The sequence below is a fragment of the Dermacentor silvarum genome, chromosome 10, assembly GCF_013339745.2.
Source record: "Dermacentor silvarum isolate Dsil-2018 chromosome 10, BIME_Dsil_1.4, whole genome shotgun sequence".
In the NCBI taxonomy this organism is placed as follows: Eukaryota; Metazoa; Arthropoda; class Arachnida; order Ixodida; family Ixodidae; genus Dermacentor; species Dermacentor silvarum.
Genome location: NC_051163.1, coordinates 139,927,125 through 139,942,647, shown reverse-complemented (window position 1 = coordinate 139,942,647; position 15,523 = coordinate 139,927,125). Strand labels below are relative to the sequence as shown.

The 15,523-nt window shown below is 49.4% G+C and overlaps 1 protein-coding gene across 3 annotated transcripts in view; it reads left to right on the top strand.

Annotated features, from left to right (window-relative positions):
• Positions 1-15,523, top strand: part of LOC119430998 (protein shifted) — a 281,749-nt gene that overhangs the window by 138,244 nt on the left and 127,982 nt on the right. For all 3 annotated transcript variants that reach the window (XM_037698467.2, XM_037698465.2, XM_037698466.2), the window contains exon 4: positions 808-951. In XM_037698467.2, coding sequence (XP_037554395.2) covers positions 808-951 — 144 coding nt within the window. The remainder of the gene's footprint in view (positions 1-807; positions 952-15,523) is intronic.

Sequence of the window (15,523 nt, the reverse complement as noted above, 5' to 3'; positions counted from 1 at the left end):
GGTTTTACAGCTTTCTGTCACCGATAAATCAGCGCTCCGCCAGACGACTTGTAAATCGGAGAAACCTAACGGCTTCAATAAATGTATAAATAAATAAGCAGATAAATAACTAAACTATACGCTACGATTTGCTACGTGCGCCACGCACGAGTACTGATACTATTTCATGGCACATTCAACGGTTTATTGTACGCTGCAGTCCGGCCCCCTTCAGACACTATTTTTGTCATTTCTGTGCAGTGGTCGCAGAGCAGAAATATTCTGCTTAGGGTAAACTTAACATTCTGCTAACCTATATTACTTCCATTTTACTTCCGAGTGATATGCAGCTTGCCGCTTTGGTGAAGGCACTACCGTGTTTACGTGACGTTTGACGTGGGGCATGTCGGTAGCAACCTCGAAATATTTTTTTTTCTCTTTTTCAAATGCTCGTGGCCAATGAATAACTTGTGCCTGTAATTGGAGCGGGGTATTCAATCCTTTTTATGAAGAAATGTAGCATGAATGACTTTACAATATTCAAATATTCAGTTAGTCTGTAATTATGATGGCTCGTCATAAAATGCACAAAAAGTCATTCTACCACCTTGATTTGCTTTCACTAGAGTCTCAAGCACCTTGGCATAAAGTTATGTATGTATGTTTCACGCATGTTTTGACAGTCGATCATAATTCGTGTCTAAAAGGGTTACGAAAAGTACTGATCTACGCAGCTATCTTCACTATTCCGTGAATCAGTGCGCGCCACTTATTTCACGTATGTGCGAATGTGCTGCGGCAACAGACAATGTTCACTGTGCCTTGCAGTGTTCCAAGTCTTCCTGCCGTGCTGGGGAAACGTCACCGGAACGGCTTCCTTCGGGATCGGACTTCGCATTGCGAACGAGAAGGGGCGCTACCTGAGCGGCACGCCACTTCGGCTGCGTCTGCAGAAGCAGTGCGCCGACAACCGTAAGTAAGACGACCACTACCGATAGTAGGCGAAGGTTCAAGTTTATTTTCGTGCGAGGCAGAGTCTGCGTCCCGAAAGGCACATCGCGCGGCAGCGATGAGAAATATACTTCAAATACGGAAACGCATCCAATAAAGAAGACCTCTTATTTGCGTTCGTTTGTTTATGACATTATGGTCCTATAATGACAGATTGCCGCTGCTCTTGTACTGATGTTGCTGTGAGCATATGACAGTCAAGACACCACTCAGGAATGCATCAAGATTTTCTAAAAAGAAAGCTTTTCTAGGAGAGCAATAAAATGCCCTAAGATCCCCGAGGAAGATTGATATAAAATCGTCAATGCACTTTTGCAACTGCGCAGGGTCAGTATTTTATAATCGCCAGTGGTTCCTCTCAACTAAGATCACCCACAATATGTTTCAAACAAAAAGTGCTGCACCACCTCTCCAATTATCTATAGACAATTACGGAAGAAGCATTGGTGACCGGCAGGAAGAAATACATGCGATGCATCATTATACCACGTTTCAGTCAGCGTCATAACATTGACACGTGCGCTAAAGCTTTGTAAAAAGATTTCTATGTCATCTTGTTTATTTTGCAGAGAACGAACACCAATATGAAAGAACGACATTGCAGGATATACAATCAGCAATATGAATTCATACCTATGGTCGCAGGCTCAGATAAAACTGCTCAGGAGGCTTACACAATGTTCAGATAACGCATCACAAGTCCGACAATGAAAAAAATCGCTGCCATGTAACATCCGCAGATATGTTCCTTTAACAGCGAAGCCGTTTAAGCCAGCCATAATTTGTGGTGCGTATCAAGAAACTGCCAATAAAAGAAAATAAACTTTCTCGCCGAGGCGGTATTCGAACCCTTGTACCCCCGGTCCCAAAGCGAGCGTCGTAACCACTAGGCTATACAGCCTTTTTTTTTCTTTATTGCCATTTCACAAACACAAACAACATTATCAGATACACATGTACATATTCTAAATAGAGGAGCCACAACTCGGCCAGTGTATGTGGCTTAAAAATGCTTCACAGAAACCAATCGGTCTAATACATATAGCCACTCTGGGGGTTCACATTGGGCTCTGAACAAGTCTCGGGTGTAGATCATACTCGCAGCAAAATAGTGTCTTGCTGAGTGACTTTGTATATGAGCATGCCTAATATCCATTCTCGTCTTCCATACGCTATGCATGCAAAGCAACATTAGCATATAACTCAACACTTCCCCTATATCCACACATGGAAGAAACCGGATTCCAAAAATGCTTAATGGCAATTCTTTTTTAAGGGTTCTTTGCAGGACATCCCGCAGGAATACGGCATCGTGGCATTCTACAAAAAATATGTTCTATTGTTTCCGGTTTGTTACAGATTAAACAGTTTACTGACCAAGGTACAAAAAGACCTTTACTTTGTAACCATGGCTTTACAGGGAGAATGTCGGTATGTATTTGAAGAAAGAACGCTTCAACGATGGTCTTACTGGCATTTTTATTGCGATAGCAATTATATGGACACTTCAACCGGATTTCTGCCGTCGGCGTCGCCGTCGCCGTGAGGTTCCGTATAGATAAAATCTTCGCCGCGCGCCCTATGCCCCAGCGGAAGCGTGCGGGGACGCGCGCTATCACGGAGAGCGAACGCACTCTATCTCCCACGCGCAAGCAAGGAAGCGGAAAGCCAGCGCCGGAGGGAGCAGGGGGGGGGGGGGGGGGGCACTTCTCTGCCAACAACCACGCTCGTCGCTCGACCGCACCGTCTCTTATCTCCACACGGCTCTGATCTTTATGCACTGTGCATTCGCCGCTCAGTTTCTGTTCAAGCGATAGACCGCACGTACCTTCGCCCGCTGCAGCGTATGGGCTTGCTGCCAGCGTTTTGACAGTCGTTGTCTGCAGTCATTCAGTGTGATCTATTCATGTTTGTTTGTGCGCGCTCACACCACGCTTGTTCATTCAGTTAGTAATAGTCGGGCCACATTTTCCAACGCACGCTACACATGTAATGCTGCCCGGATTCGCAGTGCAGCGCTACAGGTGTGTCCCTTCGCACGCCCTGCCCACGGGAAGCGCTTCTCATCACAACCACCGTTTCACACGCGCCTTCTCGTGGTCATCGAGTCTCTCTTCATGTCGGTCTACTTACGCCGCAGCACACCTGCTTACTTAATCAGCTCATGTTTACTACAATTTATATTGCTACCAAAGCCGCTCACCCTACATCGTATGACATTGCTCTGTTGCTATCGCATTCATTGCTTCGCCCTTAGGGCGAAACTGTGACATTTTTTTTACATGCTTTAGCACATCGCACTCAGGACCTAGCTTGTAGACAGCTCGATAGAGACGTATTGGTAGGAACATATCAAGAACGTCACAATACAAACGTTTTTTCATAACATCAGACTAGTATTCATATGGAAATCTTGCCTTGAGCAAGCGTATAGACATAACCATTTCACACAAATAACAACTAAGCGGTCGTGCTTTCAAAGAAAATGTTGATACAACAAAGTCAGATAGATAATGCGGTAATCCTGCTTGGATCACACTTCTGAAAAATACATCAGTTTGATCCCGCAAAAAGAATAATCTGTTCACCAGCTGCTTGAAGAACAGGTGCGAGAGCCCTAGACCCCCATTTTTCACCTTATGAAACAAATTGCACCGGCTGGTGCGCTCCCACTGCGATCCCCGTATAAAGGTCGCAAATACTCGGCGGATTTTTTGAACCGAACTTCTGGCCATGGTCATCACTTGCAACACGTAGAATACTTTGGCAATTAAAAACATATTGCAAACGGAAGCTCTTGCAAACGCTGAAAAGTTATGGCCACCCCATTTATCGGTAGTACTTTAACGCGTTTGTTTTCCTCAGACCATTATTCTTCCGCATTTCGGTAATAACTTAGCGGAACTCCGAGGTACTTTCCCGGGGAAGCTGCAATTCATATTGCGGTACACTTCGGGTGTGCTCTGCCAGTTGCCATGCCAAAATCCAAGGCATTTCGGCCTTGGCTATACAGGGCTATACAGCCACGCTTGCAGAACATGCATTTATGCGAACTATATGATTGCGTTCGAGCGTCCTCGTCTTTGTCCACAGCTGGCGCGTTCGTACGTTCGTGCTCTGTGAGGTGAAGAGGTTTTGTGTGCTATGAGAGCGAGAGAGAGAGAGACACGCATTCACGGAGCGGGTCTCCTGGAACGCAGTGTCGGCATTGGAACGCGCGCGTGTCGGTGTTGCAAGCTTCGCTATGCAACGCGCAATGACGGACTTAAGTCCGAGACGCGCGAAAAGAAATTATCATCATCATGAGTAATAAGATGAAAAGTTCGCGCGCACTTCTGGAAAATGCTGGGATACGATCGCCCAGCTTCGCTGTTTCAAGCGTTACGCGGCCGAGTTCAAGGAGGAATAAACATTTATTGTAAAAAAATTTAATTATGGGGTTTTACGTGCCAAAACCACGATCTCATTATGAGGCACGCCGTAGTGGGGAGTCCGGAAATTTGGACCACCTGGGATTCTTTAACGTGCACCTAAATCTAAGTACACGGGTATTTTCGCATTTCGCCCCCAGCGAAATACGGCCGCCGTGAACTTATATTGTAGAACCAGCACTTTATGATGGCCGGGCCTAAGCCTCCCATGAGAGGACGTCGAGGGCTTGCCTCGCCGCCGCCTCACGGGCGTGCTGGGTCGCGCAGGTTTGGTCGTCGAGGGCAGAGCTCGGCAGAGCGTCACGCAACCTCGACGAAAGGGTCGTGGTGTTAATGTATGCGGATGATACTAATATCTTCTTCTCTTCACATAATCTACTGACACTAGAACGTTCTGTAAATAACTACCTTACGCACCTATCAAACTGGTTAAGAAGAAATAGATTACGGTTAAATGCCTCAAAAACAACATATGTCATATTTGGTCCGGTAAATAAACCTTTACATAACAAACTTAGTGTAAAATTTGAGGACACTTTAATAAACCAAGTTCAAGAGCAAAAATTTCTCGGGGTTCAGTTTAAGAAAGACCTCAGCTGGTCTGTTCACATAACGAGCTTAAGTATGGAACTAGCCCGTACAGTTGGATGTCTATACAAGATATCTCAGCTCATACCTCTCTGGCTAAAAAAGAATATTTATTTTTCCCTCCTTTACTCCAAGTTAACTTATGGTTTATTGTTGTGGGGGACCACTACGCAACACAATTACAATAAACTCATTACTTTACAAAAAAAAAAGTGTTGCGCTGCTTTGAGTCTTTTCATGGAAATGTGCAGGATTTAAGAACAGCTCCTCTGTTCAAGAAACATATCATGCTAAGGGCGGACCAGTTATATTATTTAAAAGTTTTGAAAGAAATACACCAGAAGAAGCTTTACGAAACTTGTGGCTCTGAAAACGCACAATATCTTTTAAGGCACCAAAAACATCGAACACCATAAATTAGAACAAACTATGGAAAGCAAACAATGACCTATCAAATACCTGCCATCTTAAACAAACTTGAAGGAATGCTAAACTTCGAATATACATCACGTGTATTTGAACGCCATGTTATAGAAACATTGCTGTCCTCTGGTATTAAGTACAATCAGAACTAAGTATTTTGTTTGTAACACAGAAAGTGATCTGTAAATCTTGTCTTGTGTCCCTTTTATTGTGTATATTGAATCAATGTTATCTATTATGTGAGAGGTTTTCACCATGCACAAGTGAAATGCATCTTGTTTTTATTTTATTTAATTGTATGTAAATATGGATAGTGTCATGCAATGTATGATTTGTTGTGTTTACTACTGAACAAGCGAGACGTTCTCGTTGTTATAGGACGGTGCAAAATGTCGTGTTATATAACTTTTCTTGGTCAACGCAACTTTATTGTCAATGTTTGGTTCAGCACATTTTTTTCCCGTGTTTTGCAAGTGCATCACTCTGAACTGTTTGGGCTGAGGCCTCGTCAGGCATAAACTGCCTTTAGCTTCTGTCCCTGCATCAGGCTTTATGTGCTGTCTGCTGCGAAAACTGAAATAAAAAAAATGTGAGTGTACTGTGCTGGGCACTCCCACAGCATATGCGGAAGCGTAGCCGGGTGAGTGCCACAGCACCGGCAGTTGGGGGTACTGTAAACTTCACGGAATATAAGGTGGAGGCGTGTGGGTGAAGGCTACGTATTTGTTTGTAGCAGACGCTGGATGGTAGCCTGCACCCGGCTGAACTTGGGGTGAGGTGGGGGGAAGGTTCGGCGACTAAGGTAAAATGCCTTAACGAGATCGTTATAAGTGGTCAGATTGTCCCTGGTGTCCAACTCGTCTCCAGTGTCTCCGGCGCGGTTGACTAGGCCTCGCGCGATGGAGTGGGTGACCTCGTTGAAGTTGTGGAGGTGTGGGTCAGGGGCGTAGCCAGGGGGGGGGGGGTTCAAACCCCCCCCCCCCGAAATTTTTTCCGCAACCCCCCCCCCCCCCCACTTACCCGCCCTTTGTTTTCGTCGCTTCGCGCTGACATAATTCATGAAACCGGTGCTACTATCACAATTTCATTCCTGGGCGCTTCCGTTTGGTTGGTAATTTACAGCGAATCATGTCTGCATATGGAAAAAACTGTCACGGTGTTTGTCAAGGCTTTGACACTCTGTGAAGTTTTGGGCGAGAATGTGGCGGCCGCATTCTGAAGCAACAAATGCGGCAGCCGCATTTTAGATGATGGCGAAAACGCTTGAGGCCCGTTTACTTAGTTTTAGGTGCACGTTAAAGACCCCAGGTGGTCGAAATCTCCGGTATACATTTTCGCCGCTTCCCTTCAGGTGCCGGTTAGGCCGCGCTCGTGCAGGATCTTAGGCTACGTTCACACTTGGTCTCGAGGCTGTAGGAAGCGGCAAAATCTTGCAAAAATCCGCCTGCCTAGGCGGCAAAACAGGCAGAAAAACAGGCTGTTAGCCAAACCAGTCTCGGGCCGATTTTTTCGCCATGGCGAAGCGGAAACGCGGCGGAAAGTTGTTCTGCTTCACTGGAAGCTACACTCTATAGCATGTAAACAACCGGCCGTAAAATTGAACATGGCACCAGAAGTGTAGGCTGTAATGCTGATCGACGCGATCAAGAACCAGCCCTTGCTCTACGACAAGAGTGGCACTAAAACGTACTGTCAGCAATACTCGCGATAGTGTATTCAACGTCGCGCGACCGGAGGTGCCGCAACGAAGCCTTGGCGTGACCCAACTTCTCGCGCTTTTGCAAAGCCAGGCGAACCCACCACCGCCGTTTCCGAGGTGTCCGCGTCTTCCGTTTATTCATTGTCCATTTCTAGAAAACAAGTAGGTAGAAGTATAAAAGCCATTTCTTCTTCCACGGCAGACAATAGTTAGGCAGATTCCTCGTTGGCGCTCCATAATTCTCCTCGCACGTGTACGGTATGTTGCAGAAGTCGCGGGGTGCTTTTCTCGTCGCGACGATAGATTGGGAGCGTAGGTCTCACGTAGGACGCGCAGGCTTTGGCGAGCCCCAACACAAGGGCCAGCCCGGGTTTTAGCTGTGGTGTTCCCGTTGCCCCTTTGGTGTCCTGGAGGCGCCGACAATACGAAATGATGAAATGTTATTACAACTTGTAAATAAAAGCTATTAAAGAAATGTTCTCACGCCTAGGCACCAACCTGTGACTCAGCGCCACCGCGCCCGTGTGCGGAGAATTACGGAACGCCAACGAGGAATTTACCGAAGGTCGCAGATGAAACGCGAAGTTGCGTAAAATGATCACTTTTGATGACGGTACGTGCGTCAAAGAATGAACATACCGCTCGAAATAATGCGATAATGAGCGCCACCACGCCGCCAAACGTACGCAGACGAGATGGATCTGGACGAAAACGGCAGCGGCGGCAGCGGCGGTAGCAAAACAAATGTGAACTTGGACAGGCGCGGAAAAAATTTTCAGGCCGCTTTGGCCTTTCCGCCCGCTTGCCGCTTCCCAAGTGTGAACGTAGGCTTCAGGCCCATTCACACTTGCGACTAGGCGAGGTCTCGCGACAGATTGCGACTGGCGACCAGAAAACTACTCAAGACGAACGATGTTCACACTTGCAAATGCGACCGACGAGTCGCTAAACCGAAATGTATCACGATATGCCGTTCACGTCTGCTTGAAATGTCATCGCCGCGTAAAATAAGCGTCAGCGTATACGGACGTCCTGTTCCTTCGCATCTGATTGGTTTAGCTGTTCTGCGACTGCGGTCGCGCGACTGAAAAATCGAGCAGTGAGCGAGTGGCCCGAAACGGTCGCATTTCGAGAAAAGCGACCATTTGCGACTATACTTGCGACTGGTCGCTTTGCGACCAACTTGGTCGCGCGACCTCGCCTAGTCGCAAGTGTGTATGGGCCCTTAGTCTGCGCGAGAAACGTCTCTTGTTTGCGATTGCGCCCCTACGGAAGGCTGGTAATTACTGTTGTGTTGCTGAATCCCAAACCAGCAATTACGGAAGGCTGGTAGTTGCTGTTTTGTTGTGGAATCCCAAACCAGCAATGTACACACGTAGGGGTTGATGACAGCAGTGAAATTCCACCGACTCGCAACAGAATGCACGAAACAGACAGCCGACAACCATGAATTACTGCTGTGCGCAGTACAGCGTAAGTAAACTCTTGTTGCAGGCGCTGACAGTTCTCGTCGGAGTTCACGCGTCCTGAGAAATTGATTATGTGCACTATGTACTGAAAAATACCGGAGTTCAATCCTGCATCACTAGTACACCAATCAGTCGAGATTCTGTGAGGTACAAAGCCGCTTCCTGTTTGCACCGGCGTAAGTGAAGCAGAGGTGAGTTGCACGCACTACTTAAAATGCGTACACAAGCCATATCTATGCTGTGCGGTGAAATATTCTGTACAATTCTGAATCTGTTGACGTAAAGGCAAATGACGGCTGCACGCTCGCACACAGCGGAAGACACAGCGGCCCATGCACTTGCCGCAGGAAATGCAACCCTCTCGTATGAGGGAGCAGGGCGACGAAAGCTTCGGAAAAAAAAGCCTTACGCGTTTTTGCGCGTATTTAAGTTTTCTAGCGCAAAGACGCAGCGAACAAGCTATTGCTATGGGAGTAGGTATAGCCTGGTCACACGTGCATTTTCACGCGTATAGCGGTCCTTGACTTGTGAAACGCACTTCGCCCCGACGAGGACGACGCTATCTACGCTTAACGGAAATGAACAATTAATGATGTCTTCTCCGATCGCACGGGTCGTCTCAATGATGCGTTTTCGAAGACTGATCCATTCAGTGGCGCGATGAGAGACCGTTGCTCCAAACGCCCACTGTAACTGTCGTACTTACTGTATTTACTGAGCTTACTTTACTGTTTACTTAATTTCTTCACACGCACACGCGAGGGGGGGGGGGGGAGGGGGGGTCCCATGTCTTGATATACATGTATAAAGTCTGCTTAAACTACCGACATTTGTTATCGATCACGTGACCTAGAGGAAAGCAGAAGCTTGCCCCCCCCCCCCCCCCCGAAAAAAATTTCTGGCTACGCCCCTGGTGTGGGTGGACGGGGCCCGCATGGCCCGGGATCCATGTCAGGGAGATCATGCTGTCTTTAGAGTGTGGTGCCTGGCGGAGGATACGAAGAGCTTGAGGAGAGACCCGCTGTGGTTGCTCAGTGGCTATGGTGTTGGGCTGCTGAGTACAAGGTCGCGGGATTGAATCCCGGCCACGGCGGCCGCATTTCGATGGGGGCGAAATGCGAAAACACCCGTGTACTTAGATTTAGGTGCACGTTAAAGAACCCCAGGTGGTCCCAATTTCCGGAGTCCCCCACTACGGCGTATCGTGGTGTTGGCACGTAAAACCCCATAATTTAATTTAGCTTGAGGAGAAATACGGCCTTTGCTGAAGTTAGTGACGGCTGAGCGAGAGTCACAAGGTTAAGCGTTTTTTTTTGTATTATTTCTTGTACATGCACGCTTCCAACCCTTTTCCTTTCTTGCTCTACGGCGTGCCCACTACGGCGTGCCTCATCAGCCCCACCGAACAGGCGCTTCAGGTGCCCATTTGTGTACATCTGCGTCTTTCATCTTAGCCCCCGAGGTTATCGCTTTCTGGCGGGGCTTTTTCAAACGAAACTACTCGGAGAGAAGAAATTGCGCTCAGTGCTGCGACAAAACTGTATTACGGTGTACTATATCGTTCGCGCTTGGAACGCGATTAGATGCCTCACTTTCACTGCAGTAATGTCACACTCCAATTGCGCTAGCAATTTTCATACCACCCTCATGAACCTTTCTCTTCGGAGTCTAGGCACACATTTTACCTGCACGGTCAAACAACTCGAGTGTTGTTCACTTTGCACGAGTCTTACATTTTGGCCCTTCAGTTGCGCACGCAGGACGTCATGTTTGTTTCGAAACTTTGTGACAGTTCCTCTTCATTTTCCCTTTCGACACAGTGATGTTTTCATCATAGTTTTTACTTGCGAAGGACAAACTATTCGTGATTGCTCTGATGCCTTTCCTTAGGTCTATTTCAAGGCGCAGGTCACGAGAAACCCGCTTATATATATATATATATATATATATATATATATATATATATATATATATATATATACAGTATTCGGCAGGTACACTTGCCGAAGCTTGACGGTTAAAACAAGCTGGCTCGTTGAAAACCGACCTAGCGCGAACCACACGATCGTCAACGTCTTCTTCCACAGTGGCTAGCATAGAGCTGGTGCCGATGTGCTTCGGTACAATCACTCCCCACGCAGAAAGGAGCCAACCTGGCGACTTAGGGGAATGACAGCACAGGAGGGTCGTAGCACGGTTTCAGCCGTGCGACGTGAACTGATTCACACCCTCGGCAGCGGTGGTCGGAAGATGGCTCGAACGGCTCGATGATGTAGTTCACGGGAGTCGTTTGGTCTTCTACTCGGTAGGGACCATGATAATTCGAGAGAAGCTTGGTCGAAAGGCCGGGAGTAGTGGACGGGACCCAGAGCCAAACTAGCATTCCTGGGGAATAGTGAGCATTAGATGCGGATTCGTTATGGCGAGATTTTTGGCGACATTGGTCTTGCGCGGTAAACGAGCGAGCCAGTTGACGACACTCTTCAGCATAAGCAGCCGCTTCGGAAACAGGCGTGGCTTCAGAAACATCGGGTCGGTAGTGGAGAATGGTGTCCATGGAACATGATGGTTCACGTCCATATAGAAGAAAGAAAGGAGAGAAGCCGGTGGTAGTTTGTGGCGCAGAGTTATAGGCGTACGTGACGAAGGGGAGCACCTGGTCCCAATTGGAGTGATCATCGGACACGTACATCGCAAGCATATCTCAAAGGGTACGGTTGAAACGCTCCGTCATGCAATTGGTTTGAGGATGGTATGCAGAGGTGGTGCGGTGAACAATGCGGCATTCTTGGAGCAGTGCCTCGATAGCGCTTGAGAGAAAGACGCGGCCACGATCGCTTAATAATTCACGGGGCGCACCGTGTCGCAAAATGAGGTGGCGAAGAAGGAAGCGAGCGACGTCTATCGCGGTGGCAGCTGGCAGCGCAGATGTTTCAGCGTACCGTGTGAGATGGTCGACGGCGACAATGATCCACCGGTTTCCTGCAGGAGTGTTCGGGAGGGGACCGTAAAGGTCAATGGTCGTACAGGGCACGGTAAAGGTTCAAGAGGTCCCGCGGTGCTATGAGGGGGTGTCTTACGCCGTTGACACGAAAGGCATGAACTGGCGAATGTATCGATACATGCCGTGCCAGTAATACCTCAGGCGTAAGCGGGAGTAGGTCTTGAATACGCCAGCGTGGCTGCATTGAGGATCGTCGTGGAAGGCGGTTCGTATGTCCGAGCGCAGATGTCGTGGGATAACAAGCAACCACATGCGGCCATCGGTTAGGTAATTGCGGCGGTACAACAAGCCTTCACGGACGACAAAGTGATGCGCTTGGCGACGAATGGTGCGTGAAACAAATTCAAGCGAACGGTGGGAGAGAACGTCAAGCAGAGAAGCGATCCAGGGATCCTTGCGTTGCTCGGCCGGCATGTCGGTGATGCCGAGGGACGACGAATCGCAGGTGGAAGTTTGTAAGCAAAGTAGGTCAGACGGCAGCGGAGAACGGGATAGGGCATCGGCGTCTGAATGTTTGCGTCCCGAGCGATAAATGACACGTATGTCATACTCTTGAAGGCGTATAGCCCAACGAGCGAGGCGGCCAGTGGTGTCTTTCATAGATGACAACCAGCATAATGCATGGTGGTCAGTCACAACTTCAAACTGGTGTCCGTAAAGGTAAGTACGGAATTTGCCGATCGCCCAAATAATTGCCAAACATTCTTTTTCCGTTACAGAATAGTTTGACTCTGCCTTTGTTAGGGTACGGCTGGCATACGCAACGACATACTCGTCATAGCCGTCTTTGCGTTGGGCGAGAATGGCACCAAGACCGACACCGCTAGTGTCCGTGTGAATTTCAGTAGGCGCATTGGGATCGAAGTGGCGCAGTACTGGTGGGGACGTAAGGAGCCGGCGGAGCGTCGTAAATGACTCGTCACAATCGGGAGTCCACGCCGAGGGGTCAGCGCTGCTGGCAAGTAGCTGAATCAAGGGGGCGATAATAGAGGCGAAATTGCGGATGAAACGCCGAAAATAAGAGCACAAGCCGATGAAGCTACGGAGCTCTTTAAGAATGGTTGGCTTGGGAAAATCGGCAACGGCACGCAGTTTGGCAGGGTCTGGCAGGATTCCCTCTTGTGAAAAGACGTGGCCTAGAATCGTAATCTGTCTGGCACCAAAATGGCATTTCTTCATGTTTAATTGCAAACCGGCGGCCGTGAGACACTGAAGAACTTGGTCGAGGCGATCAAGATGAGATTCAAAATTGGGAGAAAAGACAACTATGTCGTCTAAGTAGCACAGACAGGTACGCCACTTAAGTCCCCGGAGGATCGTGTACATCATCCGCTCGAAAGTCGCAGGCGCGTTGCACAGGCCGAAGGGCATCACATTCAATTCGTATAACCCGTCAGGGGTCACAAAAGCCGTTTTCGGACGGTCCGCTTCAACCATCGGCACTTGCCAGTATCCAGATCGAAGATCCAGGGAAGAGAAAAATTCGGCACCTTGTAGACAATCGAGGGCATCGTCTATTCGTGGTAGAGGATAAACATCCTTACGTGTGATCTTGTTCAGTCGGCGGTAATCCACGCAAAATCTGATTGAGCCGTCCTTTTTGCGCACCAGTACGACCGGAGAAGCCCAAGGACTGTGCGAGGGCTGGATCACGCCACGTTGCAGCATGTCATCGACTTGTTCACTAATGACGTGGCGTTCGGCTTGGGACACTCGGTAGGGACGCTGACGCAGTGGAGCATGGCGACCGGTGTCAATACGGTGAACAACCGCTGACGTGCGCCCCAAACAATGTTGGCCGAGGTCGAAAGAGGCCCGAAAACAGTCAAGCAGCTGAACTAGCTGATTGCGCTGAGTTTGCGGGAGCGCGTTATCGACGCTGTGCAACAAGATGTCGTGGTCGGATGAGGCGGGGGAGGCGGGAGCGGCGGCAGAAGTGACGGCACCGATAGGCAGTGGGGTCGTATCGCAAGGCGCATCAAACGGAAAGATGGCATCAAAAGTGTCGAGACGCCCAACAGATTCGCCATGTAATAGAGTTGAAGGGCAGGGAAACGGATTGCGCGCGCAAACGGCACCGGAATCATCATCAAGTGTGACGACTGCAAACGGTATAGGACAAGGTTCCGGCGACGCGCACATTCCTCAGACGGTGCAAAAAGTGCAGTGGAATTGGGGACAGCGTGACAGGGAAAGCAGGGATTATGACGTCAGCAGCGACAACCACTTTAGCAGACGGGCGAGGTTCATCGACGGTTGTGGTACAGAACGGAGACAAGGCGAGTTGTGCACGAGCACAGTCGACAACTGCATGATGCGCGGAAAGGAAGTCCCAGCCCAGGATAACATCATGCGACACATGAGAAAGGACGACAAATTCGAGAACGTAGAGCGCATCTTGAATTAAAACACGGGCGGTGCAGGTGGCCGAAGGCTTGACGTGCTGCGAGCTCGCTGTGCGTAGCGAAATATCAAAAAGCGGAGTCATCACTTTGTTCAGTTTGCGGCATAGAAACTCACTAATCACACAAACAGGTGCTCCTGTGTCAACAAGAACGTTCGTCGCGACACCGTCTAGAAACACTACAATCTCGTTAGGCGGCGAAAGAAGAGGCCTTGCAAATTTCGACGACGGCGCAGTTCTTGCCTCAGGAACTGCGGCTGTTAGTTTTTCTCCTGGGCATGGTTGGAACGGCGAATCATGGGGGAAAGGGAGCGGCGGCGGGGAGAAGGAGATCGGCGTGAATTAAAGGCGGGGCGACGGGAATACGAGTCCGTTGCTTCAGATGCAAGACGGTGTGTAGCTAGTTGAGGGACAAGGCCCAAGTTGGGAGCAACATCGCGAAAATAGAGTCCGCGCCGGCGACAAAGGCGCACAACATGTCCCGGAATACCGCAAGCGTAGCACACTGGCCGGTTGTCCGGAGTGCGCCAGGGGTTGATAGGTGGTCTCGGATGCGACAACGGTACGTAAATCGGCCGTACAGGACTTCGCGGCGTGTAGAAGTTGGTGGCTGGGCGGGATGGGACTGGCGTCGGTTGGGCACGAGACCGAGTAAGGGCCTCAGCATAAGTGAGCGGTGCCGTAACCTGTAGCGGCGCCGTACGCGTAACTTGTAGCGGTGCCGTAACTTGCGGCGGCGAAGCAGGGGACTGCAGGGCCTCGGCAACTTCCGTCTGTATAACCCGACGAAGCGACTGGTCCAGTGTGGGGAGAGGCTCGGTGACCGATGCCACAAGAGAGAGCTGACGCGCAACTTCCTCGCGTACGTATTGCTGAATTTGAGGCAGCAAGGAGATGTAGTCAATACAAGCACTGCTGGGAGCCAAAGCTGAAAGGTCGGCTGGTTGCATTTCAGGGCGACGCGTGGTGATGCGCTGTTTACGCAGCTCGTCAAAACTTCGGCAAAGTTCAATAACCTGAGTTACGCTCTGTGGGTTTTTGGCCACGAGCATATGAAAGGCGTCATCGTCTATGCCTTTCATTATGTGTTTGATTCTCTCAGGTACCGACATGGACGCATTCACCCGCCTACAGAGGCCGATGATATCCTCAATGTAGCTTGTGAAGGTCTCACCAATTTGTTGAGATCGTCCGCGGAGGCTGTGTTCAGCGCGACGCTTGCGCACCGCTGGCCGCCTGAAAAACGAACGAAACGAGGGTCTCTTTGAACGCTGACCAGGTGGTAAAATCAGCTTCGTGGTTCTTGAACCACAGGTTGGCCACGTCGGCAAGGTAAAAGATGGCATAAGTCAGCTTGTCGCGGTCATCCCACTTGTTGTGAGCGCTAACACGTTCATACTCGGCCAGCCAGTCTTCCACGTCATGACCGTCAGTGCCACTGAAGACTGGAGGATCACGCTGACAAAGCACCCCAGAGCACACGACAGGTGTGGGAGCAGGGACAGCTCGCGAGGT